Here is a 25,476-nt window from a genome sequence, read left to right on the forward strand (position 1 = left end):
GCTGCAGCCCACCCTCATCAGGACACTGACGGGTGGGAGGTTCTCATCCTCCCTTAACAACAAGTTTTATCTTTTTAAATGGCCCAAATCCATCAAGGACTCCTTTGGAGAGGAGCAGATTCAAACAATACCCTTTTCAGTCCAAAGGGGCAAAGCGTGGGTGCACTTGTGATGTTTGGTGTGCACGTTTCCGTACAGGTCTGGAGGCCATCCTCACCGTGTCGCTGAGGGGCAGTAGTTTCCCTGAATGTCTGCAGCATCGGGTGGTGTTCTGAAGGACAGCGCTGAGTGCTCTGAGTTTGCATGGGATCCTTAACAGCTGCTTCATTTATTTCTTGTGAGGATGGCGCTCACGCCCCCTGCTCCTGGCATCCCTTCCTCTGGCTTCCTGGTGTGGAATCTTACCACCCTTCCAGCTCTGTTTAAATCAGTCTTCTTTCTAGAAGCCTCTCTGAGCTGTGCTCATCACCATGCCTGCCCCAAGCCGGAGTTACCCGTGCTCTCCTCCAAAGCTCCATACCATTTCTTAGAGTTTGTACTTCCTTGAGCACTTTCTCCCTTGTAAAGCAGTAATTTATTCACATCAGTCAATATTTAGGAGGCAGTACTGTGTTTCGGGCACTGTGCCCATCACTGGTGGCATTAAGATGTGTAACAAAGCTGGGTCTGGTGGCGCACACCTGTAATCCCAGCAGATTACAGGCAAGAGGATCAAAAGTTTAAAGTCAGCCTCAGCAACTTATGAGACTCTGTCTCTAAATAAAACATAAAAAGGGCTGGGGATGTGGCTCCGTAGTAAAGCACCTCTGGGTTCAATCCCTGGCACCAAAAAAAGACTAACAAGAGACACAGGCTCCAAAGATGACCAAACCTTAATTCACAGCCACACAAATGATGACGATATAATGAGAAGTGTCCCGAGAGGGTCCTGATGGGCCCTGTCTAGAGAAAGTGGGAATTCCTCTTGGAAGAGCTTTGTAAAACCTACAAAAAGAAGAAGCATTTGAGTTGAGCTTGAAGAGAACCAGAGAGTTTTCCAGATAGTAAATTGGGGAAGAGCTTTCCAAACCAAGCCAGGTCTTAGTGAAGACTCGAAAACCAAGAGCCAAGCGTCTGGGACCACAGAACTCTCTTCTCTCTCCTCTGAGGCCATGAGCTCAGGGTCCTTTTTCAGTTGAACCTGAGATCTGCAGCAGTGACTGCCCCAGGGCCTTAGAAATAGATGACATCCACACATGTTTGATGAATCAAAAGCATTCATTTGTGATGACATTTCTTGGCAACGAAATGTACAAAATGTTTATTCCATGTCCATTGTTCAAGAACCAGGTAAAAACCATGACTTTACTTCTACTCAGTGATGGCAGTGGCATGGACGGGGCATCCTCTTGCAGGTCAAGGACACCTCCCCTGTTCCTTCCCCTGGCCACTGCTGCCTCCCATCTTGACAGGTTTGACAAAAGAAGCAGAAGCTGGTATTAGATTAAGCAAAAAGGATTTCTTAAGAAAGGACAGGAAGGAAAGACAGACTACCTTCTAAAGGTAAAATAAAGCCTTCATAAGACAGAGCACAGAGGCGAGCCCTGGCCACAGTTCATTGAGTCTACCTTTGATGTCAATGGAACTAATCGCAGTCCCTTGCCTAGGTCTAAGCACCAACTGACCTTTTCCTGTGAACTTTGGAACTGAAGTTGAGTCAACAGTCATTCTGACTTAGTGTGCCTCACTGATAAAGCTCAGGAACTTGGTTCTTCTTGGTTATTTTCATTAAAAAAAAATTTTCTTGGGTAAATAAGATACATTATGTAATACAAAACCTAATATAAATAATCTTTCTAACAGCAACTATTTTTCCTTTGCCTGCACCCCAACCATTTACCAACCATGGATAATTTGAAAAAGTACAACAGTTTCTTTATGACCCTAAAATCCAAAGAAAAACAAAAACTTGAATTCAGGGTGTTCAAACTTAAGCTCTTCTATCCAAATGAAGTAGTTGTCCAGCTAATTCAAGCCACATGTCACTCTCAGTCTTTATATAACTGTTGGCTCTCTGAAGTTAGTCTCTTTGATGGGGAAACTCTGCTATCTTTAACTCTGCAAAGTTTTCCCATGGAAAATTTAATTTTATCTCTTTTTTTTTTTCATGAGAAATTGTATTTTCAAGTTGCCAATGCTGACAGAAAAGAGGAAAAGACAATCTGGAAATTCCAGATTTGGTCCAGATATCAGCAGCAAAGCAAGGCTAAACTAATCATTAAGGCTACTTATCAAGATGATGTTCATGGAACATCTGGATCACTTGAGCTAATGACACTGTGTCCCATGTATTCTTCTGGCCTCTGTTTTGAGGGCTTGGTCTGCTTATATGGAAAATTTCTACTTTGGGGCTGGGGTTGGGGCTCAGTGGTAGAGCATGCATCTCGCATATGGGAGGCACTGGGTTCCATCCTCAGCACCACTTAAAGATAAATAAAGAAAGAAAGGTATTGTGTCCAACTGCAACTAAAAAAATGTAAATTTCTACTTTGGGCATGTCAAACAGAAGTCACCACCTACTTTTTTGGAAAGGACACATCTGTATAGATCAACTGGTCAACAAGCATAGAAACACTAAGTCAGTGGCTGAGACACACTAATGTGGGCTGTTTGTCCCTCTCAGGCTGTTACTTCTCTGGAGTGAGTTTATTTCTTCTTTCTTTTCATTTTCTCATCTACTGCCAAACCTGGTCCTTCCACCTCATCAAAGGAGCCACATTCAGAGAGCACAGGAAGGTGGGAGGGACGGGGAAGAGGGAAACGTTTAGAAATCATCACTGAAACCCTGAGATTTGGGTTTTTAATGACCTTTGCTTTTCCGTCTGGGGTGTGGGGGGAAAGGGCATCTGGAACTTTGCCTCGGAAGCAAACTGAAGGTAACAGGCCCACGTGACCTTAGTCGTTGTGGGGCCAGCTTTTTATGTTGATTACATATAAAATGCCATTGGCGTTTCTATGGGAACCTGCTATTCCACCGTGTTCCCTTTCCATAGATGAAGTGGGAAATGGTCCCCAAATTGACATTCTTAACATTATTAATAAACATACTGTTGAAGCGTAGCACAGGACTTCATTATGGCATTATTAGCAGTTCTGTTTTCTTGGAAATGTTCCCAGGAATTTTGTTTTCATTGGCAGAAGAGGAAAAAGTCTCAAAATTCTAAAAAGTGATGCAAATAAGAAAAATAGAGACTTAAAGTCCTCCATTTACTTTGGCTGACAGTTGTTCAGGATGATCATCTGTCAGTTTCTGCACAGTCGTCTTTCTTGATCACGGTGATCTTGCCATGAAAGTGCGATATAGATATGAATGTAAAATCTGCAGGTTCTTATAGAGGTTGACACCATTGGAAATGTGTCCGTTGGGCTAAGTTATGGACCAAGGTACATCTTGCAGAAAATAGAAAGAAATTAGTTTTGATATCTAAAACATGAACCCCAAATTGTGAATCTGTGAACTTTAATTTATTCATTTATTTATTTACTTACTTATTTTGCTGTTAGGCTTCTGATTTATGTGTTTAAAGTCATTGCCAGTGTTTCTGAAACTGATGGTTCTTTCTGTGCATCACTTTGGAGCCTGAGAGGTTCACACCCTGTTGGTTTCTGTGTTACATTGTACCAGGTCATTTGGGATTCTTTGCCTTTGAAAAAATTAATTAACAGCATTTTGTTAAAACATTATCGTAGGGCTGGGGTTGTGACTCAGTGGTAGAGTGCATGCCTTGCATGTGTGAGGTGCTGGGTTTGATTCTCAGCACCGCATATAAATAAAATAAAAGTCCATTGACAACTAAAAAAAAAAAAAAAAGTTGTTGTAAAACATAGTGAGCTCCTGTAGTTAGAGTGTGAAGATTTAAGTGTATTTGTGATTGAAAGGGCCTTATGACTTTTAAACTTTTTATGACTGGTCACTTGTCACTGTCACCTGGAGATCATTAATGGTAAGAGAGGTGACTGTTGAGCCCAGATGGTTCAGCAGTGGACAAGGAGAGAATCTGACCCAGAAACTGGAGGGAGCTGAGTGTGTGTCCCAGAGGGACAGGTGACGGGGTGGGAGGGACCCACAGACACCACTGCATGTCAGCTGTTTGATTTCTGTGGCTTTATCTACGATTTTCACAAATACTTAAGGACAGGTGCCTCAAAATATCATCATCACTGGGCTAGTTTCATAGAAAAGATCCTAGCAAAGGCTCATGGGCAACATAGTCCACCTGTTTCATAAAATTATTCCATGATACTTTTATTTTATTGGTCTTGCTTTTTTAAAATTTTATAAAAATACCAATCAAGACATTGATGGCCTGCCCAATTCTTGTTTTTTTTTTTTCTTTTTTTTGGGGGGGGGGGGGCGGGCACTACTGGGATTGAACTCAGGGGCACTCAATCACTGAGCCACATCCCAGCCCTATTTTGTATTTTATTTAGAGTCAGAGTCTTACTGAGTTGCTTAGTGCCTCACTTTTGCTGAGGCTGGATTTGAACTTGAGATTCTCTTGCCTCAGTCTCCTGAGCTACTGCGACTACAGGCATGCACCTCTGCACCTGGCCTGGTCTATTAAAGTCAGTAGTGAATGTCATTTATATATATGTTTCTCCCCTGCTTAAGTCCCCTCGGTCTCTTCTTGCAGGATAAAGAGCTCTACAAAGCCCTCCGAGGTACAGTTTAGGCCTGTACCACAGCAGCCCCTCCTCTGGCCTCGGACCCCCTGAAAAGTGCCCTTTTGGTCTTACTTTCCATAAACTCAACAGAAGGGATAGTTGGAGCAATTTTTATAGCTTGATTAAATCCAAATGTAGACTGCACCTGAATTAACTGGATAATTAAGACAAGTGTTTATGCTGGGGAGAAGGGAATAAAAGTGGATTGTTAATTATATATACAATTGCCACCAGCAAAGCAATATGGAGACTCCATTTACGAACCAGAAGCAATTTTTCCTTCATAATAAAATCTAAATTCTAAAGTAATAAAATGATTAGTAATTATTTCAAGAAGTAGCTTGTAATGAAAACAAATTACAGTGCGCGTCAGTGTACAACTGTATTATATATAGTATATGTCACCAAAAATTATCAACTTTCCATGTGTGCTGCTTACAATGGCTTCATTATTTTACAGTTCATATATTTAAAAACAGAAGAAGCAGCTGTTCCCAGGACAATGAAATTAATTTAGAGAAGGGGATTTGCAGCACATTAACTTTTTAAAAAGTCTTTGTACCAGAAAAAAAAAAGTATATAATCAAACATCTGCTCTCAAAATTAGTCTTAATAGACCTTAAAAGCAGCATTTTTACATTTTGTGCTGTGTTCTTGCAACATAAGTGAACTTTTGCACTGTGAATATGGCCATTTAAAATCCTAAGTGTGCTGCTTTTCTTTTTCCTTTTTTCTTTTTAACTTGTAAGCCATTGTTACATGACTTTAATAGAATGTCTTTTTCAATTGTCCCCAATCTATGTCTCCAAGATACTGAAAAGACTCATTTTATCAACATTATGAAGAAGTTTTTTAAAAAAGCATTTGTGTGCGGGTCATTGCTGCTTCAGCAGAGTTAAGTCTCTCTCCCTGAGTTCCTACAGCAGGATACTCCATTCAGCTCTCAGCCTGGCTTTCCCAGCTTTGTGACCTTGACCTTGTGCAAGTCACATGACATCATTATCCTAGGTTCCAAGCACTAAAATGTAAGCTTTTATACTGCGGCGATAAAATGAAAGTAATTGTTAGAGTAAGACATATTGTAAAAAAAAAAAAAAGAATTAAGGAAAGCCTTCTTTGAGAAGGACAAGAAATATTCAAATAATTTGCAATTAAACAAGTTGTCTCATTAAAAACTCTTGTTTATTCTACATGTGCAGATCTGACCTGTAGCCTCCATTCAGAGAAACGAATGCAAGCAAATTGGTGCAACCACTCTGGAAAGCAGTATGGAGATTCCTCAAAAAAACTAAGAATGGAATCACCATATGACCCAGCTGTCCCAATACTGTGCTAAGGATTTAAAATCAGCCTACTATAGTGATGTGCCACATCGGTGTTTATAGCAGCTCAATCCACAATAACTAAGCTATGGAACCAATGTAGGTGTCCTTCAACAGATAGATGGGTAAAGAAAATGTGGCATATATACTCAATGGAATATTATTCATCTATAAAAAAAAGAATGACTTTATGACATTTGCCAATGGATGGATCTGGAGACTATTGTGCTAAATGAAATAAGCCAATCCCCAAAAACCAAGGGCCAAATGTTTTCAGTAGTAGGTAGAAGCTAACCCACAATAAGGGAGCTGGAGGGATTAGAAGTTCAGTAGATTAAACAAAGGGTAATGAAGGGAAGGGATCGGACAGGAAAAGGAAAGACAGTGGAATGAATCTGACATAATTTTCCTATGTACATTTATAAAAATACCACAGTGAATCCCACCATCGTGTACATCCACAAGAATAGGGTCCTAATTAGAATAAGATATATCCCCTGCTTGTATAATTATATCAAGATAGATTCTACTGTCATGTATAACTAACTAAAAAGAACCAATCACAATTTTAAAAATAAGAAAAGGTTTTTTTAAAAAGAAATGAACGCAGTTTCTCAGGACCTCCATGGTGCCCAGCAGGGAAGGAACCCTGTCAAGGGTCATCCTCTCAGGCCCCTGGGGCAGGTGCTGTTGGCTCAGAGACACTCTAAGGTTTGCCCACCAGGGATTATCCTCCTGCATCTCTAGATGGTCCTAACTCCAATTCAACGATACAAACTCTGCCCTCTCTCCTTGAGTTCCATTCTCTTTGGCCCAATGTGAACAAGAAGCTGTGGATCCCTCAGTGGAGGCTGATCCTCCAGGCCCTGACCTGAGGCACCCATCCCCATCCAGTCTAGACAACCAGGTATGTCACCGCTAAGGATGGTGCCCTTCAATTTCCAGTCCCCAGGAGGAGAGCAAGACCCCATGCTGGAGCAATATGAGCACCAGTTAGCCAGCCAGGACTTGGGCATGAGGACCCCACTACTGGAACCAGTGGATATTTAGGAATCATAAATTAAGGCGAGAACCAGGGCACCAAGTCACAGCAAGACCAACATCAAGCCTGACTTATGTCCACCCAAGGGATCTTATGGCCTTATATGTTGGAGTCTGGTTCCAGAGTCAACTGTAGGAGCTTGATCAGCTGCTAAGATGTTAGAGCAATAGAGTAAGGGTGGATATAAAAACTAAGCTGAGCTTCACATGCCACCTCCAGCACCCCAATCCTCTAATCAGAAGTCCAAATGCAACTCTACATACATGTCAAGGCAATGCATACCTCTGGTGTTTCATTTGACTAGTGACTTTTTAAAAATTTGTTTTAGTTGTAGATGTACACAATACCTTTATTTTATTTATTTATTTATTTGTATAGATGTGGTGCTGAGGATCAAACTCAGTGCCTCATACTTGAGACGTAAGGGCTCTGCCACTGAGCCACAATCCCAGCCCATTGACTAGTGACTTTTTCAAAATCTAAATACAGCATAAAGGATTTCTCAGAAGGCTTTGGAATCAAGCAGATACATTCATGAATTATGTCTCTGCCATGAGCTGATGGCTTTATTATGGAATTTCAACAGCCTTTCTGATTCTCTGCTTTATGTTTGAAGGATTTCAATAGTCCTGGTAAGAATGTTGTGATTAAGGTTAATCTCAGCACATAGGACAGAGCGATTGTCCTGAAGTTGTGCTTTGGAATCGCTGAGGGAGCTTCAGAGGACAGGTGCTACCCAACCCCATCCCCCAGAGAGTGTCTGTGCACAGTGGCCTGGGCTTGGAGGATGTCAAAAGATCCCAGATGCTTCTAATGTTCAGACAAGCTTCAGAACCCCTGGCATAAAGACTGTCATTACTAAGCATTAAATATTCACTAAATAAATGAAAATGATCGGTGCTTAGTACATACTAGACTTCTCATAATTCTCAGGCCATCCCTTCCTGGACCATTGATCTCATTTTTCTCATTAGGATGCCTTGAGATTCAGTGTCAGGCTGGGATTCCAGTTGGTGTTGCCGCTACTTGTGGCCGGGATTCCTGAGAGCATGCAGAAGGCTCTGGTGTCGTAGGCTGTGATTCAGAGTTCCAACAGGTCCCAGGGCCCCGATTTCTTTGACTTTTGTTTTAAACATCTGTCACAGTAAATCATCTGTCTGCTGTCCTGGGTCAATCACATAAAAGCAACAAAATTCCAAAAAGCTGACTACGTGGTTTATCAGTTTCCAAGTCTTTTACTGGCTTGTGGAGAGAAGTTCAATTCTGAGAGCCAAAGAACCATCTAAATCATTCTAAAATTTAGGAGTCAGTATCATGTCCCCTGTCCACAAAACAGGAGATCAGTAAAGCTGCAGAGTTGCTGGTGGGGGGGGGGGGGGCGGGGGGATCTGTTCCCTCCACGGGCTATATGAATTATTACAGGCTTATGAGCAGAAGTGGTTTCTCGTGTCTGTAACTGAGGACTGGAATGTCATTTGATGCATAAAGCTTGTATTATATGCTGTTTATGATTCAAAGCAGATTCTCAAATTGCACCCCAGTGACATGATAGAAAATTGTGTAGATGCTGGGGGAAAATTGGTTGGTCTCAAGAACTTGAAATCATTTTCTACTTGACCCCAGAATCCTGATGGAGTCGGGCTGCTTCCCTAGAAACAAAAACTTATTGCCGGTGACATCTTCAAGAGACGAGACTTCCGGCCTGCTGGGTTTTAAAAACACCCTTTCTGAATAAGAGATGAATCTTTTCAGAGTAATTCTACATTGAACGGAGATTTTATAAGTACTATGAAAAGAGCTTGTTTTCGAAAACTATTATAGGCAAAAACTAATTTTGGCACCTGGTAATACTGAGCTGTTTGTGAAAGAAGGGATGTTCTGTGTTCGTTAATGTTTATTAGCCCTTATGTAATATTTTACCTATTATATTTTGTATTAAAAGTCTATGAATCTAGGCCACACTTCCATCATTCCCTATATTTTAAGATTCCTGATTTTTTTTTAAATTTCTTTCTCACCTTTATTTTATGTATTTATTTTTTTATGTGATGCTGAGGATCAAACCCAGTGCCTCACACATGCTAGGCAAGCGCTCTCCCGCTGGGCCACAGTCTCAGCCCAAGTATCCTGACTTCTTAAAGTTGAATTGGCTTATGATTTCTTAACATAGATAAACAGTTCTACTTCAGGGTTTAAAAATAAAACAACAAAATATATGTGTGTGTGTGTGTATATATATATATATATATATACACATATATATGTTTATATGTAGTTTATATAGTTTTATTGGTTCTTTTTATACATGACAATATGATTCCTTTTGACATAATTATAAAAGCATGGAATATAATTTATTCTAATTCAGTCTCCAGTAGTTCCCTCTTCCCTTCCCTCCTCCCTCCCCCTGCTCCCTTCCCTCTGCTGATCTTTCTGTTATTACTTAGTTATTTTTTTTTCAAAATTAGTGTCTTGTGGATGTGTACGGTTTTGATATTCATTGTGGTATATTTGTACCTAGGAAAGTTTGGTCAGATTCCTTCCACTTTCTTTCCTTATCCCGTCCCTCTTCTCTTCCTTTCATTCCCCTTTTTCTACTCCCCTGATCTTTCTTCTATTCTTTTTTTTTTTAATCCCCCCTACCCTTATTTCAGATCAGCTTCTGCACATCAGAGAGAACATTCAGCCTTTGGTTTTCTGGGATGTCTTTGGAGGTCTGGGATACCTTTTCTATCATCTTTGACTGCCATTTGCCCTCGTTGGACCTCCATATTGGAAACCAAGGTTGCACTTCACATAGCAAAGAAGATGAAAATGAACCCAGTCCTTTCTCAGGAAGGCTCTGGTTTCCGTTGGTCTCTTATTGGTCTGCCTGCCATGAGCCCTTTGCTAGTCTTCAGGTCATTACCTGAGACGATCTGCAGGTCTGACAGGTCACATATGGTCTTTGGGGGTCAATTTGAAGCATGTATATGTGGAAAAAGATTTCCAAAGATTTTCAGTATTTCTCTCTTGGGCTGCTCAAAAAGGTTAAAAAAACAGCCAGGTGCAGTGGTGCATGTCTGTAATCCCTGTGGCTCAGAAAGCTGAGGCAGAAGGAGCGAAAGTTCAAAGCCAACCTCAGCAATTTGGTGAGGTCCTAAGCAACTTGGTGAGACCCTGTCTCAAAACAAAAAAATAAAAAGGGCTGGGGATGTGCCTCTGTGGATAACCGCCCCTGAGTTCCATCCCTAATACTGGGGGGAAGAAAAGTTCAAAAACATTAGGAACCCTGGGTTATTTTTCGCCCTCCCTCCTTCTTGTCCTCTCTGTCCTGGGTGGTTACAGTTTCCAGTGTCCCTGTAAAGCTGATTTTATCAGCTGGACCACTTTTCCCCTTAGGATTCTGAATTGGCCAAGGTCCAGTTCTTCTCCTTTCCTGAGCGTTGGACGTGAACTTGTGAATGTGGCCTTGTTTGCCTGAGTTGGCATTGGGCTCCTGGACATGCAGATTCTACTGACAGTCATGTCCCCAGGCAGGCCCTGCCTCCATCCAGGATCCTGAACAGACCCATGCAGCACCCGTACGCCTGGGGGGCCCCTGGGGGTCCTCAGCCCCACTCCCTCTCTGGCAGCAGGTTCTGGGGAACTCTGGCCACACCCCAGCATGCCCCAGGCTCAGGGCAGCCCCCTCCTCTGCCTTCCGCAGGGTCCTGTAGCGACCACGGCATCAGCGTTTTCTGTCCTCTCTTCTGGGCCTGGCCTCCCGCCACCTCCTCCTCCACCGCCTCCCCCAGGACCACCTCCACTTTTTGAGAATGAAAGCAGAAAAGAGGAGTCCTCTCCTTCTCGTTCGGCTTTGTTTGCCCAGCTTAACCAGGGAGAAGCCATCACCAAAGGTGAGCACATGAGACCCCAAAGTGTGTTGCTTTCCCTTTGCCTCCAGGAACATCATCCTGTGTCAGTCCGCTTTTTGTCACTGTGACCCAAATGCCTGACTAGAACAACTTAGAAAAGTTTATTTCGACTCAGAGTTTCACAGGTTCAGTTCATTTGTTGGACACCTCTATTCCTTGGGCCAAGATGAGGCAGAACTTTGCGTCAGAAGGGCAACGGAAGGCCGCTCACCTCCAGGCAGTCAGTAAGCACATTGGCAGAGAGGGAGAGGAAGGGACAAGGTCACATGTAGTCCAAGGCCAGGCCCCCGGGCGCCCCACCTCCCCGACCTATGCCCCATCTGCCTACAGTTTCCACCCAGTAGTCTATAGAGCTCTCAGTAGATTAATCCAGCAAATGGATTAATCAGCTGATGAGGTCAGAGCCCCAGTCATTACCTAAAAGTCCCACCTCCAAAACTTGCTGCATTTGGAGTGGGATCTCATCAGATGTAGGGTATATTTATATTCATGTTCATGCACACATTCGTTTACACGTTCATGCACATATATGTGTGGACATTCACGTTCTTATTCATGTACTTTTTAAGGTACATGTACATATGCATATTCATATATATATGCATATTTATGCACATACGCATATTCATATACATATTCAATTTCATGCACATGTAAATGAACACATTCTTATTCATGCCTATATACACTTTCATATTCATGTAAATGTATTCATACTCATGCACACATTCATATTCTCATATGTAATCATACACATGTTCATAATTATGTACATGACACCTTCATATTCATATTTATGTACATGTTCTTATTGGTACTCATATCCAAAAATATTTGCATATTCATGCATGTGTATGTGTACATGTTCATTTTCATGTACACATACACATCCATATTCATGTACCTCTACATGCACATGGTCATATTTATGTCCCTGTGTGCTATATATGTATTGATATTCATAAACATTCGGATTAATTTTCATCTCTAGAGATCTCAACACATGGGCTTTGGGGGGCACATTCTAGATTCAAACCATAAACCCCAAGGCCAGCGATGCATGAGTCATTCCACTCCCACCCCCAACACAAAGGGGGAGGGCGCCATAGCCGGGAGGGCGCCTACACTCTTCAAGTCTAGGCAGACGGTCTCAGTGGAGCAGGAAGAACTCAGAGACTCTGGGTTCTCAGTCAACCACTGCACTACTTCACCCCTGCAGCCCCTGGTGCTCCAGCAGCATCCTCTAAAACCCAAGCATCAAGGTCAAGTGAAATGAAAATGGCCAAAGGCAGCACCTCTGTCCTGACGCGGTGTCCTGGCTTGCTGAGGAGCTCTATCACCGAACTACCTTTGTCCTCATAGTGATGGTTAATTTTTAAAAATATAACAGTTAAGATATATCAGGGTCAAAAGCGCTTGCATTCTAAACCATAAAGGCATTCTGTACTCTGAATCAACAGGGCATAGAAGTTAATTCTATACTCTGATATACACTCACCCGAATGCCTGACTTTTTAGGCCCGTTCTTGTGGGTGATTTAGCCATGAGAAAAGAAACAAACCATGAGATTTTTTGTGGTAATGTAGTAATGATATGGGAGTTGGGTTTTTGTTGTTTTGTTGTTGTTGTTGTTCTGGTTTTGGGTTTTTTTTTTTGTTTTTTTTTTTTTTGGTCTGTTGCAGAATTTCTACCACCCTAAAGACAGAGGGCCTCAAGTTAAAAAGTGCCCATGGTGCTTCTATCAGTATAAACTTACACAGGATCCCTGTCCCCCTCCCCCACTACACACACACACACACACACACACACCAACCTCCATTCTGCTCTCTGTCTCTCTGAATTCGGCTGCTCATTTCCATCAACTTTTAACTAGGCAGCAAGAGACACCATTAACATGCTCAAAACTACTCTGTAACAAAAATAGCACCACCAGAAGTTCTGCTTGTTTACATTAAGCATCTTTCCTTTTGCATATGTCATAAAGAAATGTGCCCATGTGTGTTGCTTTCCTAGGGCTCCGGCATGTCACAGACGACCAGAAGACATACAAGAATCCCAGCCTGCGGGCCCAAGGACAAGTGCGATCTCCAACCAAATCCCACACTCCAAGTCCCACGTCTCCCAAATCCTCTTCTCCCCAGAAACATGCTCCAGTGTTCGAGTTGGAAGGAAAGAAGTGGAGGGTGGTGAGTGAAGACCTTTGACCTGTGTTCTTCACACACTTTGATGAATGAATGCACCACCCATTTTCCTGGGTCTTGAGAAAGGACGCTGGCTGGAGGAGGCACTGTGCATTTCCAAATGCTTCCATAAATTTTTTCTGACTCTTATGCATTATTTTCTTCAACATTTTTAAAGTTGTTTTTAGTTGTGGTAATATACACGTAACATAAAATTTACGCATGAACCATTTTAAGGGTACATTTTAGTGGCATTATTAAGGGCAGTGACGTTGTTGTGCACCATTAGCACCATCCAACCATGGAACTCCATGGAACTCTCTACATCTTGCAGATCTAAAACCCTGAGCCCAGCATATGATGCTCCCCTAGCCTCCTGCCCGCAGCCCCTGGTGACCACCTTCTCCTTTCTGTCTTTGTGAATTTGACTACTCATTTCCACGAGCTAGCTTCCAACCAGGCAGTGAGAAACCACAATAGCTTGTGGCCTGGGGAAGGTGTGCCCCGTTCTGATCCGCATAGTGTTCCCTTGGTACCCCTGATGGAGGCCCTGATACAGCCGTACACTACCGCTGCCACCCCGACCTTCAGGGCTAATGCTGTGAGCAGGACAAGGACATTTTGAAAGTGGAGAAAGCTAGTGTCCTCTACATTCCAGAGAGCATCCCAGAAGCATAAGGACCAAATCCCTGGAAAGGTTGTCATGGCCTGAAAACACAGTGGAGCTGGACCGCTGTTGTGTCCCTTCAACAGCCCCTCTGCCAATCTCCTACGTGGCACAGTGGATTTTGCTGCAGGATCAAGGCCTTGGCATCAATCTCTCCACAGCTCTCACACCCATGCTTCAGCCCCATCCACTCACCAGGGAGCCAGTACCCGATGCTTGCACATTGACACTGACCCCCTTCTAGGCAGTTCCATCCATTTTCGTCATTATAATGACAAGGTAAGGCCTGGCGGTGCCTGGAAGGACATGGATCTGAAACAAAGAGCACCCTGAAAAGCTATCATCCCAGCTGCATAGTGACTTCTGTGCACGGTGGACTTGTTTATCTGTATATCCTCGTACATAATATTTGTGTGTTTTAATTTTAGGAGTATCAAGAGGACAGGAATGACCTCGTGATCTCAGAGACTGAACTGAAACAAGTGGCTTACGTTTTCAAATGTGACAAATCGACACTCCAGATAAATGGGAAAATAAATTCCATTACCATTGGTAGGGCCAAGGGGCGGCTCTGTGTTCCTCTGGTGGGTTGTGTTCAGGCATGCTGTGAGTATTTAGTGGGCTTTTCCCCCTCTAGATAACTGTAAGAAGTTTGGCCTGGTGTTTGACAATGTGGTGGGGATCGTGGAAGTGATCAACTCCAAGGACATTCAGATCCAGGTAAGCAGCCCTTCCAGCCCTGCTCCACCCTGGCCGTGGCCCCACATGCACCGCCCACTCTGCCTGCAGGGGGACCCTCACTCCTCCACATCCACCCGGAAAACTCCTGCTCCTGTTCTTTCCAAACATAGCTCTGTCGTTGCCTCTTCTGGCTCATCCTGTCTTTCTTCTGAGCATTCACTCCCCCACCCTCTGCCTCTAACACATCCCTCTACTGGTTTACTGTCTATTTCAAGGACAACTAACTAATCTTTACAGCTCCAGAGATTTGCACAGGACCTGCACACAGTAGTTGTCTAATAAATAAATGTTTGGTGGATTGGAATGGATCGATTACTGTGTGTGTAAAAATACTAAGCAGATTTCTCAGCGTAGCACCATCATCCCCGGGAAAATTATGGCACTCTTCCCCAACCCTACTGGGAAAATTGGTCTTAGAAGAAAAATTCTTCTTAAGAGTTAGTGAGGTAATCAGAAAAACACCTGGGAAGTCAAATTGAAATTGAATTTTCAAAAATAGAAGAAAACCTGTAGTCGTTTAGTAATTTTGCTTTAGCCAAATGGGATTTTACGACACACCAAAATCTAGAGGGTGTCTCGTATCTTTGGCCAACTGTGACTTCTGTCTTTGGCTACATTTTTCCTATTGTTAATTATCCTTCACCACCTGATACTTCCCAAGAATGTTTGTTCAAATTAGATTTTGACTGCACAAATCTTTTTGCTTTCCTGACACTTTTTTCTTTTTCTTTCTTTTTTTTTAATAGCACTGAGAATTAAACCAGGGGTGCTCTAACATTGAGCCACATCCCCAGCTCTTTTTGTTTTCTTTTGAGCCAGGGTCTCACCTCAAAATTGCAATCTTCCTGCCTCAGCCTCCCAAGTTGCTGGTCACCACTGAAACCTTTAATTAGAGTCCCCTGTGTGCACATTTACATTTCACTGATGGTAATTTTAGAAGTTAGTTTTGCGTGTGTCTGTCAAATGGAAATAATCCTGACTGGGCATCAGGACACCTGGGCACTAATGCCAGCTCTGGAGCTATAGCTGATAATATTAGGAAAAAGTCAGAGAAGCTATACTACATTCTGTCAGCAAAGTAAGAGTATCTTGAAAAATGCTACAGAAAAACTCATACTTAATTTAAAACTTTAGAATTGCCATTAAAGTCAGAAAAATAAGAAAAAATACTTCCATCATTGCTTCTAGTGATGTATTAAAGGTACAATCTGTGCAATAAGATGAGAAAAATAATTGAGGGATATAAAACTGGAAAATGAAGAACAAATATGTCCTTATTTGCCAACAAAATGATTGCCTTGGGCTGGGGTTGTAGCTCAGTGGTAGAGCTCTTGCCTAGCATGTATGAGGCACTGGGTTTAATTCTAAGCACCACGTATAAATAAATAAAATAAAGTCCTATTGACAACTAAGAAAAAATATTTTTAAAAATATGATTGCCTTTACATAAAATCCAAGAGAGTTAACAAACTATGAAACTGAAGAAACATTCAGCAAGATGGTTGGATACAACATCGGCATGCAAAAATCAACAACCTGTCTTTATACTACAAATAAGTCTTAGAAAATGTAATACAAAATAATATTTAAAATCACAACCAAACTGTAGGGTGCTTAGGGAAAAAATAACAACCAAAATGGAAGGTATTCATAAGGAACACAAAAGAGATGTAAATAAATGGACAGAAAGACGTCAGTATCAGTGGTCTCCATTTATTTAACCCATAAGTTCAGTGAAACTCAACTCAAACACCTCAACAGGATTTTTGATGAAAAATGGCCTTAAAATTCATTTGGAAAACTAGTGAACAAGAATAGCTAAAACGATTTGAAAGCAGATGAACAAGCTGAATGGACTTGCATACCAGATATTGAGTCATTGAAAACGTTATAGTGTGGGAAGTATAGAAAAAGACTCACAAACAGCCTGGCAAGCCCTGAAATAGATAGATACATTAATAGAAGTGTGTGTTTAGGACAATTGATTATCTATTTGGGAAAAGAATATATACTGAATTCTCATCATACATAAAAGTAAAGTTTTAATTATGAAAAGAAATACTTTTGAACTCTGAGAATAACATGCAGAACGTCTTGGTGACCTCAAAGAAAGAAAGAAACTAATTGGATCAAAAAGCACAAACCATAAAGAGAAGAACCAATTAATCTAAAAATAGTAAATATCATTAAAATTAAAATGGGGGGAAGGGAACTCCCCATGATGTTCAACCATAAGAATGGGAAGTTATACTCCATGTACGCATAATATGTCAAAATACATTCTACTATCATGTATATAAAAAGAACAAATAAAAAATAAAAATAAAATTATAGTTCAACAAGTAGACCTGATATACAAAGGTGAAAGACAACCATGAATTTGGGGAAATCTTTTCAGATAAACAAAAAGGATTATGTCCAGAATATATAAAGAATGGACCATGAATCAATAAGAAAAAAAAAACTAACAATCTAATAGGAAAATGGGCAAAGATTATTAAAGCAACTCAGAGAAGGAAAACAGAATTGGTTTATACATATGAGTATACATACATATACGTGGATATCTATGTGTATAGAAACATACGTATACATACCTATACCTATATGTAGGTGTATATGTAAGTGAATACATATATATGCATAGGCATAGGTGTATGTAAAGTTAATAATTAGAAATATATTTTCACACAGTTTTGGATTCAGAATGCCCTTTGCAGGGTGCCTTGAACTGAATCTCATACTCTGTAAGAACTCTGAGTTGAGGATTGCCTGTATGTTAAGAGAAGTGGAACATGAGAACCCTGGCGCATCCATGTTGGGAGAGTGATTATGTTGCACTCACTGCTGAGCAAACTGGCCCCATCTCATGAAGCCACATCATACTGTGTGACTAATTTGCTCTTAGGAATAAACACTAAAGAAGCACTCGTACATATGCCAAGGAGACTCAAAACGTATTTGATGCAGTGTAATTCAGAATGTAATTCAGTAAAAACAACCAGTTTAAATGTCCACCAACTGGCAAGTGAATCACCCTCCTCACAGAACACTGCACGTTAGTGAAAATGAAGGCTCCGCAGCTGCATGTATAAAACGGTATTGAGCAATGAAGGCATTACAGAGTGGCAGACAGTGTGCAATGTACCTATTTATAAAAAGATTAAAGACATGCAAACAATACCACATAGTAAATGTACTTCTGAGAGCTCAGGGTAGCCATGCCAATCGCTTTAACCAACAGACAGACCTGGTGAACAATAGACAGACTTGGTGAATCATAAGCACAAAATCCAGAAGAGTAGTTACAGAGGAAGGAGAGATCAGTGAGGTGGTATATGTTATGAAGGGGCTTCAACAATATTAGAAAATTTTAGTCTCTTAAAAAACATAGGAAATAAGCCAAAATGTATCACTCGGATGAAGCTATTGGTAGGCATATACACATTGCTGTATTTGTTGTATTATTCTTTATATATTTTTCTATTTTTGAAATATATTGTAATATTTTTAAGGATAAGCCATGTTTTCTTGTATCAGAATGATAGAAATTCAGCAGTGCAATTCAGAGAAAAACATTTAGTGAATACTTTTTGAACTTTGGCATGTTCAAACCAAGGGAATGTCATTACCTATTTAAAGCACTTAAAAGGACCTGCACACAATAGAAACAGAAAACCGATTAGTGGTGGCCTGGGGTGGGGGTGGGGGTGGGGATGGATTGTGAGTGGCCATTAGGGATATTTTGGGGATGATGGAAATGTTCTAAAACTGGATTGTAGAGATGATTGCACAAGTCTGTGAATTTATTAAATATAACGGAGTTGTACACTCAAGATGGGTGAATTTATGTTTGCAGGTTTTCCTTCAATAATGCTATTAAAAGATTGAAAGGAATAACCAGGTCAGGACTGAAGTTCACAGGATCTGACCAGTCACCCTACTTTTGGCAAACCATCATAGTAAAATACACAAATTAGGGGAAAAGAGAGAGACCCAAGAAGTCAATGGGAATGTTAAAAATTTTATGGAGAAACATGTTTGTGAAAAACTACATGAGACTAAAAGAGGAACTTGGAGGTAAAGCAGGAGTAGCCGCCTGCGCAAGCTCACATGCCACCTGTCACTCAGCAGAGGAGCTCTTTGGCCCTACTCTCCTGATAAGAAACACTCTCTGTTCCTAAAGTATTCAGAGACTACCAGGGAAAGCCATGTTTATAATGTATTCAAATACGTCATTGACCAAAATGCTGTGGAAATTGCAGTTCTTAACATAACAGGGCTATTTTTAATTTTTGCTATTGCCTTTTCCAGTACCCAGGACACTTCAGGATTTTGGCATACTCTAGCAACGTATAAATACGTTCTAAGAGACAGTGACAAGACATCCCTTTGCTCTGCTTGCCTAGTATTCACACAGCTTTGGTCAGAATGTAAATGCTCTACATCATTATAAAATAAGCAAATCTCGATATTATCAAAACATAGCTGCTGACACATTTTTTAAATACACATATGTATTATTATTTTATTTGTGGCTGAGCCCTGTACTTACCTGACCTTGAACTACCTCTGCCTTTACTTTAGCACTGAGGTTCAATTCCAACTCAGTGTTCAGTTTCTATGCAGAGAAGAGAGAAAACAGAGAAGTAGGGCGATCTGACCAGACGCCCCCCAAGGAATTCTTTACATCACCTGCACCATCAACAGGACTTGCTGCTTTGGTTTGCAATCTAGCCTTTTCTTCAGGGTGAAAGAGGAGATGTCTTTATCACTTTAATTACCATTACAAGAAGCAAAATCATAGTGTCTTTGGGGGCATTCTGTTCCTGTGCAATTTGGGGTGATTTCTGAAAACTGTTCAAACAGAAACTTAAAACTGATCAGAATTTTTACAGCATTTAGTATTTGTAAACAATACCAGGAATTGCCCTCTCTTGTGCACAGTCCTGTTTATCTGTATAATGAGTATCCTGAGCTAAGCCCCCAGTTTTGGCTCCTAAAATAAATACACTTCTAAGAACTCATCTCATATAAACTTTGCATTCATCCACTGAGATTTTTATCCACCAAAAGTACTTACATGAAAAGAATTGTAGTGTTTCTTACTTATTCTTAGTTTAGGAACAATCTACTCAGTTTCTGCTCAAGAATAATCCTATTCTTAAATGTCAGTATTAGTACTTATTTAAATCCCAGTTTCTAGATATTTGTCAAAACTAAAATTTTTAGCAAATAAAAGCAAATGCATCTTGTTTCTTTTATCATGAAATCAAATATATGGTTCAGATCCACTTACAGGTGCTGCAAGACTTTTTCTAAACATTTAGCTGCTGTTTCCAAATTAATCCCTTAATTTTGTCTTGGGAAAGAGGCCCAGAGGTTTGAGAATCCCCTTGTGTGGTCTTTTCATTGTATCCCCAAATGACACCTCCCTTTTCAGCCTGGAGCCCATTAACCAGTCTCCCCAGCTTCCACCTAGCACTTCCTAACATTTGGCTAAGCCCAAGCTAAGGCCAAGAATAATCTAGATGGATTTATTGGGGAACACTGTCATTTCTATCAGTTTGCTTTGACCCTAGATTTCCCCCCACCTCATTTCAGGTAATGGGGAGAGTGCCAACAATTTCCATTAACAAGACAGAAGGCTGCCACGTGTACCTCAGTGAAGACGCCTTGGACTGTGAGCTGGTGAGCGCCAAGTCTTCCGAAATGAATGTCCTTGTCCCTCAGGATGGTGATTATGTAAGTAATTCCCAGGCGGCTGTCATTAAAATTCTTAGAGATTGGTTAGAAAACAAACCACCAGCGTGGAGCTCCATCACAGGTGGGAACAAGTTCAGGGAGTTGCCTTCCACCACTCTTGCTCAGCTCCTGGGCTCTGCCCACTGCCCATTCCCACAGCAGGTCACTGATCGCTACTTTAATTGGCCAGCTGCTACCGAATAGCGCAGCATGCATCTGAATTCATATTGTGTAGGGCTAAATATTTTTCCTGAGCTCTGATGGAGGGGAACAGGAAAGGAGAAGGCTTTGGGGGGGTGGGGATGGGAAGGAGGAGAGGGGACAGTTAAATAGAACTGTTTGTGTAGGTTTGCTCAAGTCAGAGATCCTCCACTTACCATAAGAATCAGTGAGAAGCCTGGTGAGATAGGCTGGCATGTAGCTCAATGGCAAAGTGTCTGTCTTGCACTCACAAAGCCCTGGGTTCGGCCCCCAACTCCAAAAAAAAGACAAAACAATAAAATAAAGAAGAAGAAATGGCCAGACTCAAACCCTACACCTAGAGGTGGGATTGGGGAGGCTCAAGATGGGGCCTCTGAGCGTCTGGATTCCTAATTGCATCCCAGGTGATTCTAATGCCATCAGGCCACCCAGTGGCCCTTCTGAGAAACACAAGCTTAAGTGATTTTGCCAGCATTTCTTTTCTTTGCTCCGTCCTTCCAATAGCATCTAAAAGAAGCATGCAGGTATTCTCATCCATAGAAAAGGGAATTTAAGTGAATAAATAACATTTATGGATAATGGAGTATCATGGATCTGCTAGTTGTCATTACTTAGAAGTAGGAGAATAAATAGAGATCATTCCCTCTGGGTCTAAGCAGGGGACTAGTGAACCAGGAAAGGATGGAAGAAAAGGTAACTTAGCAGGCACACCTTAGGAAGAGGGGCCACATGAGCCTGAAAGGTCAGTCTCCAGCTGTCTACACGGCAGTCAGAGACAGGTTGATCTCCATGGACAGACGTGGCTGCAGCCCACTGCTCCTTTCCCCACTGCCAAGTTCTTCGGCTCCACAGGCCACATACCATATAGAGCATCCTAGAATTCATCCTTTCAGTTTACAACACAAAACTACAAGCATCAGAGGGTGCTTCACCATTCCTCATGTAGACACCCAGCCCTGAGCAATTTTTAGGGCTCTCACCCTAAAAATTATGGAAGAACTCAAGGCAATACCGAAGAGCCTCAGAGTAGGAGAATTCTCCAGAACTGAAGAGCCATAAATCATATGATCCCTGGCCTTCGCAGCTGTTTAAGCAGAAGGCTCAGCTGCATGGGAACTGGACCTGCTAAGGAAAGCAGCGGGGTTGGCTGAGCACTGCAGACTCATTAAGCTGGACTCTCTGGGCATGCCACCCAGGCATCTGTGGTGTTTAAAGCTTTCCAGGTGGTTCCAGTGTGGGGCTGAGATTAAGATCCACTGGCCTAAAGAGTGACTACAAGCAGTGCCTGCGCTTTTATGCTGGAAGTGTAGTCTTGCCCGTGCAGGTGAATTACCCTGAGTCTTCAGTCCTTGACCCCCTTCATACATTTTTAAGTTGGAGGTAATGGGAACCATCCTGAGGGCCCACCATGGTCATTACCATGCAGAGATGGATGGTGGGGTGGTTCATCCTGAAGGAAATCAGCCTCCCAGAGCAAATCCATCATCACGTTACTATCTTCTCTCTGCCAACAGAGAGTTTAGAACACCTATAGGGCAAAGCTTCATTTATGCATCAAAAAGAGCTCCAGAAGTGATATGAGGTACAACACACACAGACACACCCACAGGGACACATTGGGTTTTGAAGACTTAAAGGTTTCCCATTTCAGATTTCACTCAAGGAGAATTCATTGCTCTTTATAGCAAAATAAATAATTCGCTTCTTTCAAAAGAAACAGTTGGATCCTCCTTCTAGGAAGATAGGGGTCATGTGTGTTCCAGTGAAATGTCACATCTCATGAGCAGAGACATTAGCTTATCCCGAATGTGGGGTTTCAGTCTGCTTGGCACATGCAGGAAGTTCAGGGAGGCTCCAGGAGTCAGGGCCAAGGGGGCTGCTCAACAACAAAAATATCATTTTTGAACTGTAAAATTATTCTAAGAGTAAAATTCTAATTGTTTAAATACTGGATGAATTCTGGATATTAAGAATATTTTTTATTCCACTTTGATTTTTCCCCTTGGTCCCCTTCCATCTTCCTCTTAAATGTCTGGAGAATCACTGGGGAAGGAGGAGAGTCCTTTTTAGACTAGTCTGTGCTTCTTTGTGTGGTTGTATGCGTGGAGGTGCGGGACAGGTGTGTATGAAGTGTGTGTTTTCCACTGGAAAGAGTACAATGGCAGGATAACAAATGTTTACACAAGCTTACACACATTTTTTGCAGTTTCTCAAAGAGCAGACAGGTAATAACTGGAATAAATTCCACTCCCTGTGGCTGGGGCCATAAGCCTTAAGGGCGTGCTGGAAATTTGATTCTCATTTCCCTCTCCGATCTACTGAATCAGAGTCTGCATGTTAATAAGATGTGGTAGAGAGGAGTGGATTAGAGACTGCCTTGGGCTGGGGTGGTAGCCCAGTGGTAGAGTACCTGCCCAGCATGTGTGAGGCACTGGGTAAACACATAGTAAAATAAATAAAATAAAGTTAAAAATAAATAAAGTTAAAATAAATAAAAACAAAGAGAGAGACTTCATTGCTGTGGATTCTGGCTGTCTGCTCTGTGGCCACCCCCTATCTTGGGCCAGCTGCTTCCCCTCAGGCCTCTGCTTTCTGTAGATGGCATCACATAACCCCCAGCTGGTTCTCTGTAAATGCTAGTTCTATTGCTTATAGGCACAAAAAGGGACACATGTGGGAGTCTCTCTGTGACAGAGACCTCTCCACGGTGCAGATTTGGGTTCAATGGAATTGCTTTGCCCATGACATGGCACTCACCAGTCTTGAGGCGGCTTGAATGTAAAAAGTTCTGTTCTTCTTGCCTTTTTCCAGAGAGAATTTCCTGTTCCTGAGCAGTTCAAGACAGTATGGGATGGATCCAAGCTGGTCACTGAACCTGCAGAAATTATGGCCTAATATCCAGAAAGCCTGGGCCCCCCCACCTCAATCCCATCACACAAACACAAGCAAGCAGCATTCAAGAGCTCCAGCGCCAACTGCGTTAGGTTAAGCCTCCAACAGACCCGAGCTCTAGAAACAGCGTCGTGTCTGGCACGCCTTTGTGGGCATTCTGAAATATTTAACATTTCTTCATGACTTACCTTTGTGTGTGATTTTAGTTCCACATAACTTGAGCGCTACTGATTGAAAGGAAAAGAAAAAAGAATTCTGTTCCCCTCGTATCCTTAACACAGTCACTGATAGGTAAAAATACTGCATGTATCACTTTTACACTTAGGCTTAATTGCTAGTTGGAAAAAAAACCTTTGAGAATCAACGTCCTTTTTACCTTTTAGACTATTTCAATGTGATGTAATAGTAGTAGTGTGCCCAGAAAAATGTATGATTTTTTTTCTTATTTTTACTACATTTTCATCTTTATTGGTGTGGATACACTATCAGCATGAATTCATATTTCAGTCCATGTCCTAAAAATAAATAAGAAGATTCCACATAAGGACCAAATTTGGTTTCTTGGTCCTTGGAAGACCTATATCCTTAATAGTTAGTAAAATACAAAAGTAAGGGGCTAGGGTTGTGGCTCAGCGGTAGAGCGCTTGCCTAGCACATGCGAGGCCCTGAGTTTGATTCTCAGCACCACATAAAAATAAATAAAGCGAAGGTTAAAAAAAAAAGTAAATTTCTAATTATTCATCTTCAGTATTGTTCCTCCATGTCACGTGACAATTCACTTTTCTGCATACTCTTCTGCCAAAAGATCGGCATAAGAGGAAGCAATGTTTCTGCTACATGAAATCTCATAATTTTGCTCTGAGAACAGCTCAATTTTTGTTTTCCAGTTTTGAGCCTGTTAAATATCAGATGCCTTGTAAATGGTGTCATACTTTATTATAGAATCATTTCTTCTTTCCCACTTGCCAGACGCTAACCAGTCTCAAAAATGACCATGAAAAAAGCCATAGATGTATTACTTCTTCTAAAACCTAAAGAATTGTTTGTTGGTTTGGCTTGCTGCTCCTATTTTGTAGTCTTGATAGTATCTGCTTTTTAAAAATGAATAACTATGATATTCCTTTGTATCTTTTTGGTACATAGTGCTGAATTGTATCTTCTTGGATCACGTGTGATAAAGTGTCATTCTGTGCTTGCAGAAACAACACAAGCATATATATTGTGCCTATGACAGCCTTTGGAACATATCATTTCCGTTTTTTAAAAATATCTTCTATATCCATATAGCATTCAAATTACTAATGCTCATGTACCAAGGTTTTGCTACAAAAAGTTTTGTCTGTATGAATATTGTTGTGGCTTTAATAAATATCATTTTTGAACTGTAAACTTATTCCAAAAGAGAGTAAAATTCTAATTGTTTAAATACTGTGATGAATTTTGGGTATTAAGATTATTTTTTGTTCCACTTTGATTTTTCCCCTTGCTCATACCTGAAACTTAAAAGACAGATGAGTCCTGGTTGATAGTGTATTCAGCATATGATCAGCTTTCCTAAAGAATGGTTCCTCAAGGTAGATACCAGATGAAGCCATTGTAGTTGGAAGGCCTTCACAAAATTCTAGAATCCAGTTTTATAAATCAAAGCCTCTTCACAGAGAAAACTCCTGCTTCAGGTCTTTTTAATATATAGATGCCAGAATAGATGATTTTATAAATATGATACTACATACTATATGTTAATAGATTATAATAGGAATGACATGATGAATTTATGAATAAACCTTAGAGGAAAGTAATTAAATGAGAAGAAATTACTCTTACAAGGACATATTACATACCCATTATATAGTAATAACTTTCCATGGAAAAATAAGTCCACTCAAAATCCTTAGGGTTTGTCAGTCAGCCTTGGATTAACATCAGCTTTTCAACATGCTTTACCCCTGAAATGCAAATCGGGACTTAGGATCAAATAATGATTTACCAGCTCTGTATGCCTTAAGGCACCTTCCACCTGCCAGACTTGTTAACCAGTAGGTTAAATTTGTTGAAAATTTTTTGGCAGTGTATAAAAATTCAAAAA

General features: G+C 41.2%; 1 protein-coding gene across 1 annotated transcript in view; it reads left to right on the plus strand.

Annotated features, from left to right (window-relative positions):
• Positions 1–24,828, plus strand: part of Cap2 (cyclase associated actin cytoskeleton regulatory protein 2) — a 128,489-nt gene extending 103,661 nt beyond the window's left edge. The window contains exons 8-13 of the mRNA XM_046453522.2: positions 10,757–10,946; positions 12,978–13,150; positions 14,240–14,363; positions 14,449–14,531; positions 20,157–20,297; positions 23,310–24,828. Of these exons, the coding sequence (XP_046309478.1) occupies positions 10,757–10,946; positions 12,978–13,150; positions 14,240–14,363; positions 14,449–14,531; positions 20,157–20,297; positions 23,310–23,393 (795 nt within the window). The 3' untranslated portion in view covers positions 23,394–24,828. The remainder of the gene's footprint in view (positions 1–10,756; positions 10,947–12,977; positions 13,151–14,239; positions 14,364–14,448; positions 14,532–20,156; positions 20,298–23,309) is intronic.
• The last annotated feature ends 648 nt before the right edge of the window (positions 24,829–25,476 follow it).

This window comes from Marmota monax, unplaced genomic scaffold (genome assembly GCF_021218885.2).
Source record: "Marmota monax isolate L192 unplaced genomic scaffold, Marmota_monax_Labrador192_F-V1.1 WCK01_AAM20220418_F8-fsc00029, whole genome shotgun sequence".
Classification (NCBI taxonomy): Eukaryota; Metazoa; Chordata; class Mammalia; order Rodentia; family Sciuridae; genus Marmota; species Marmota monax.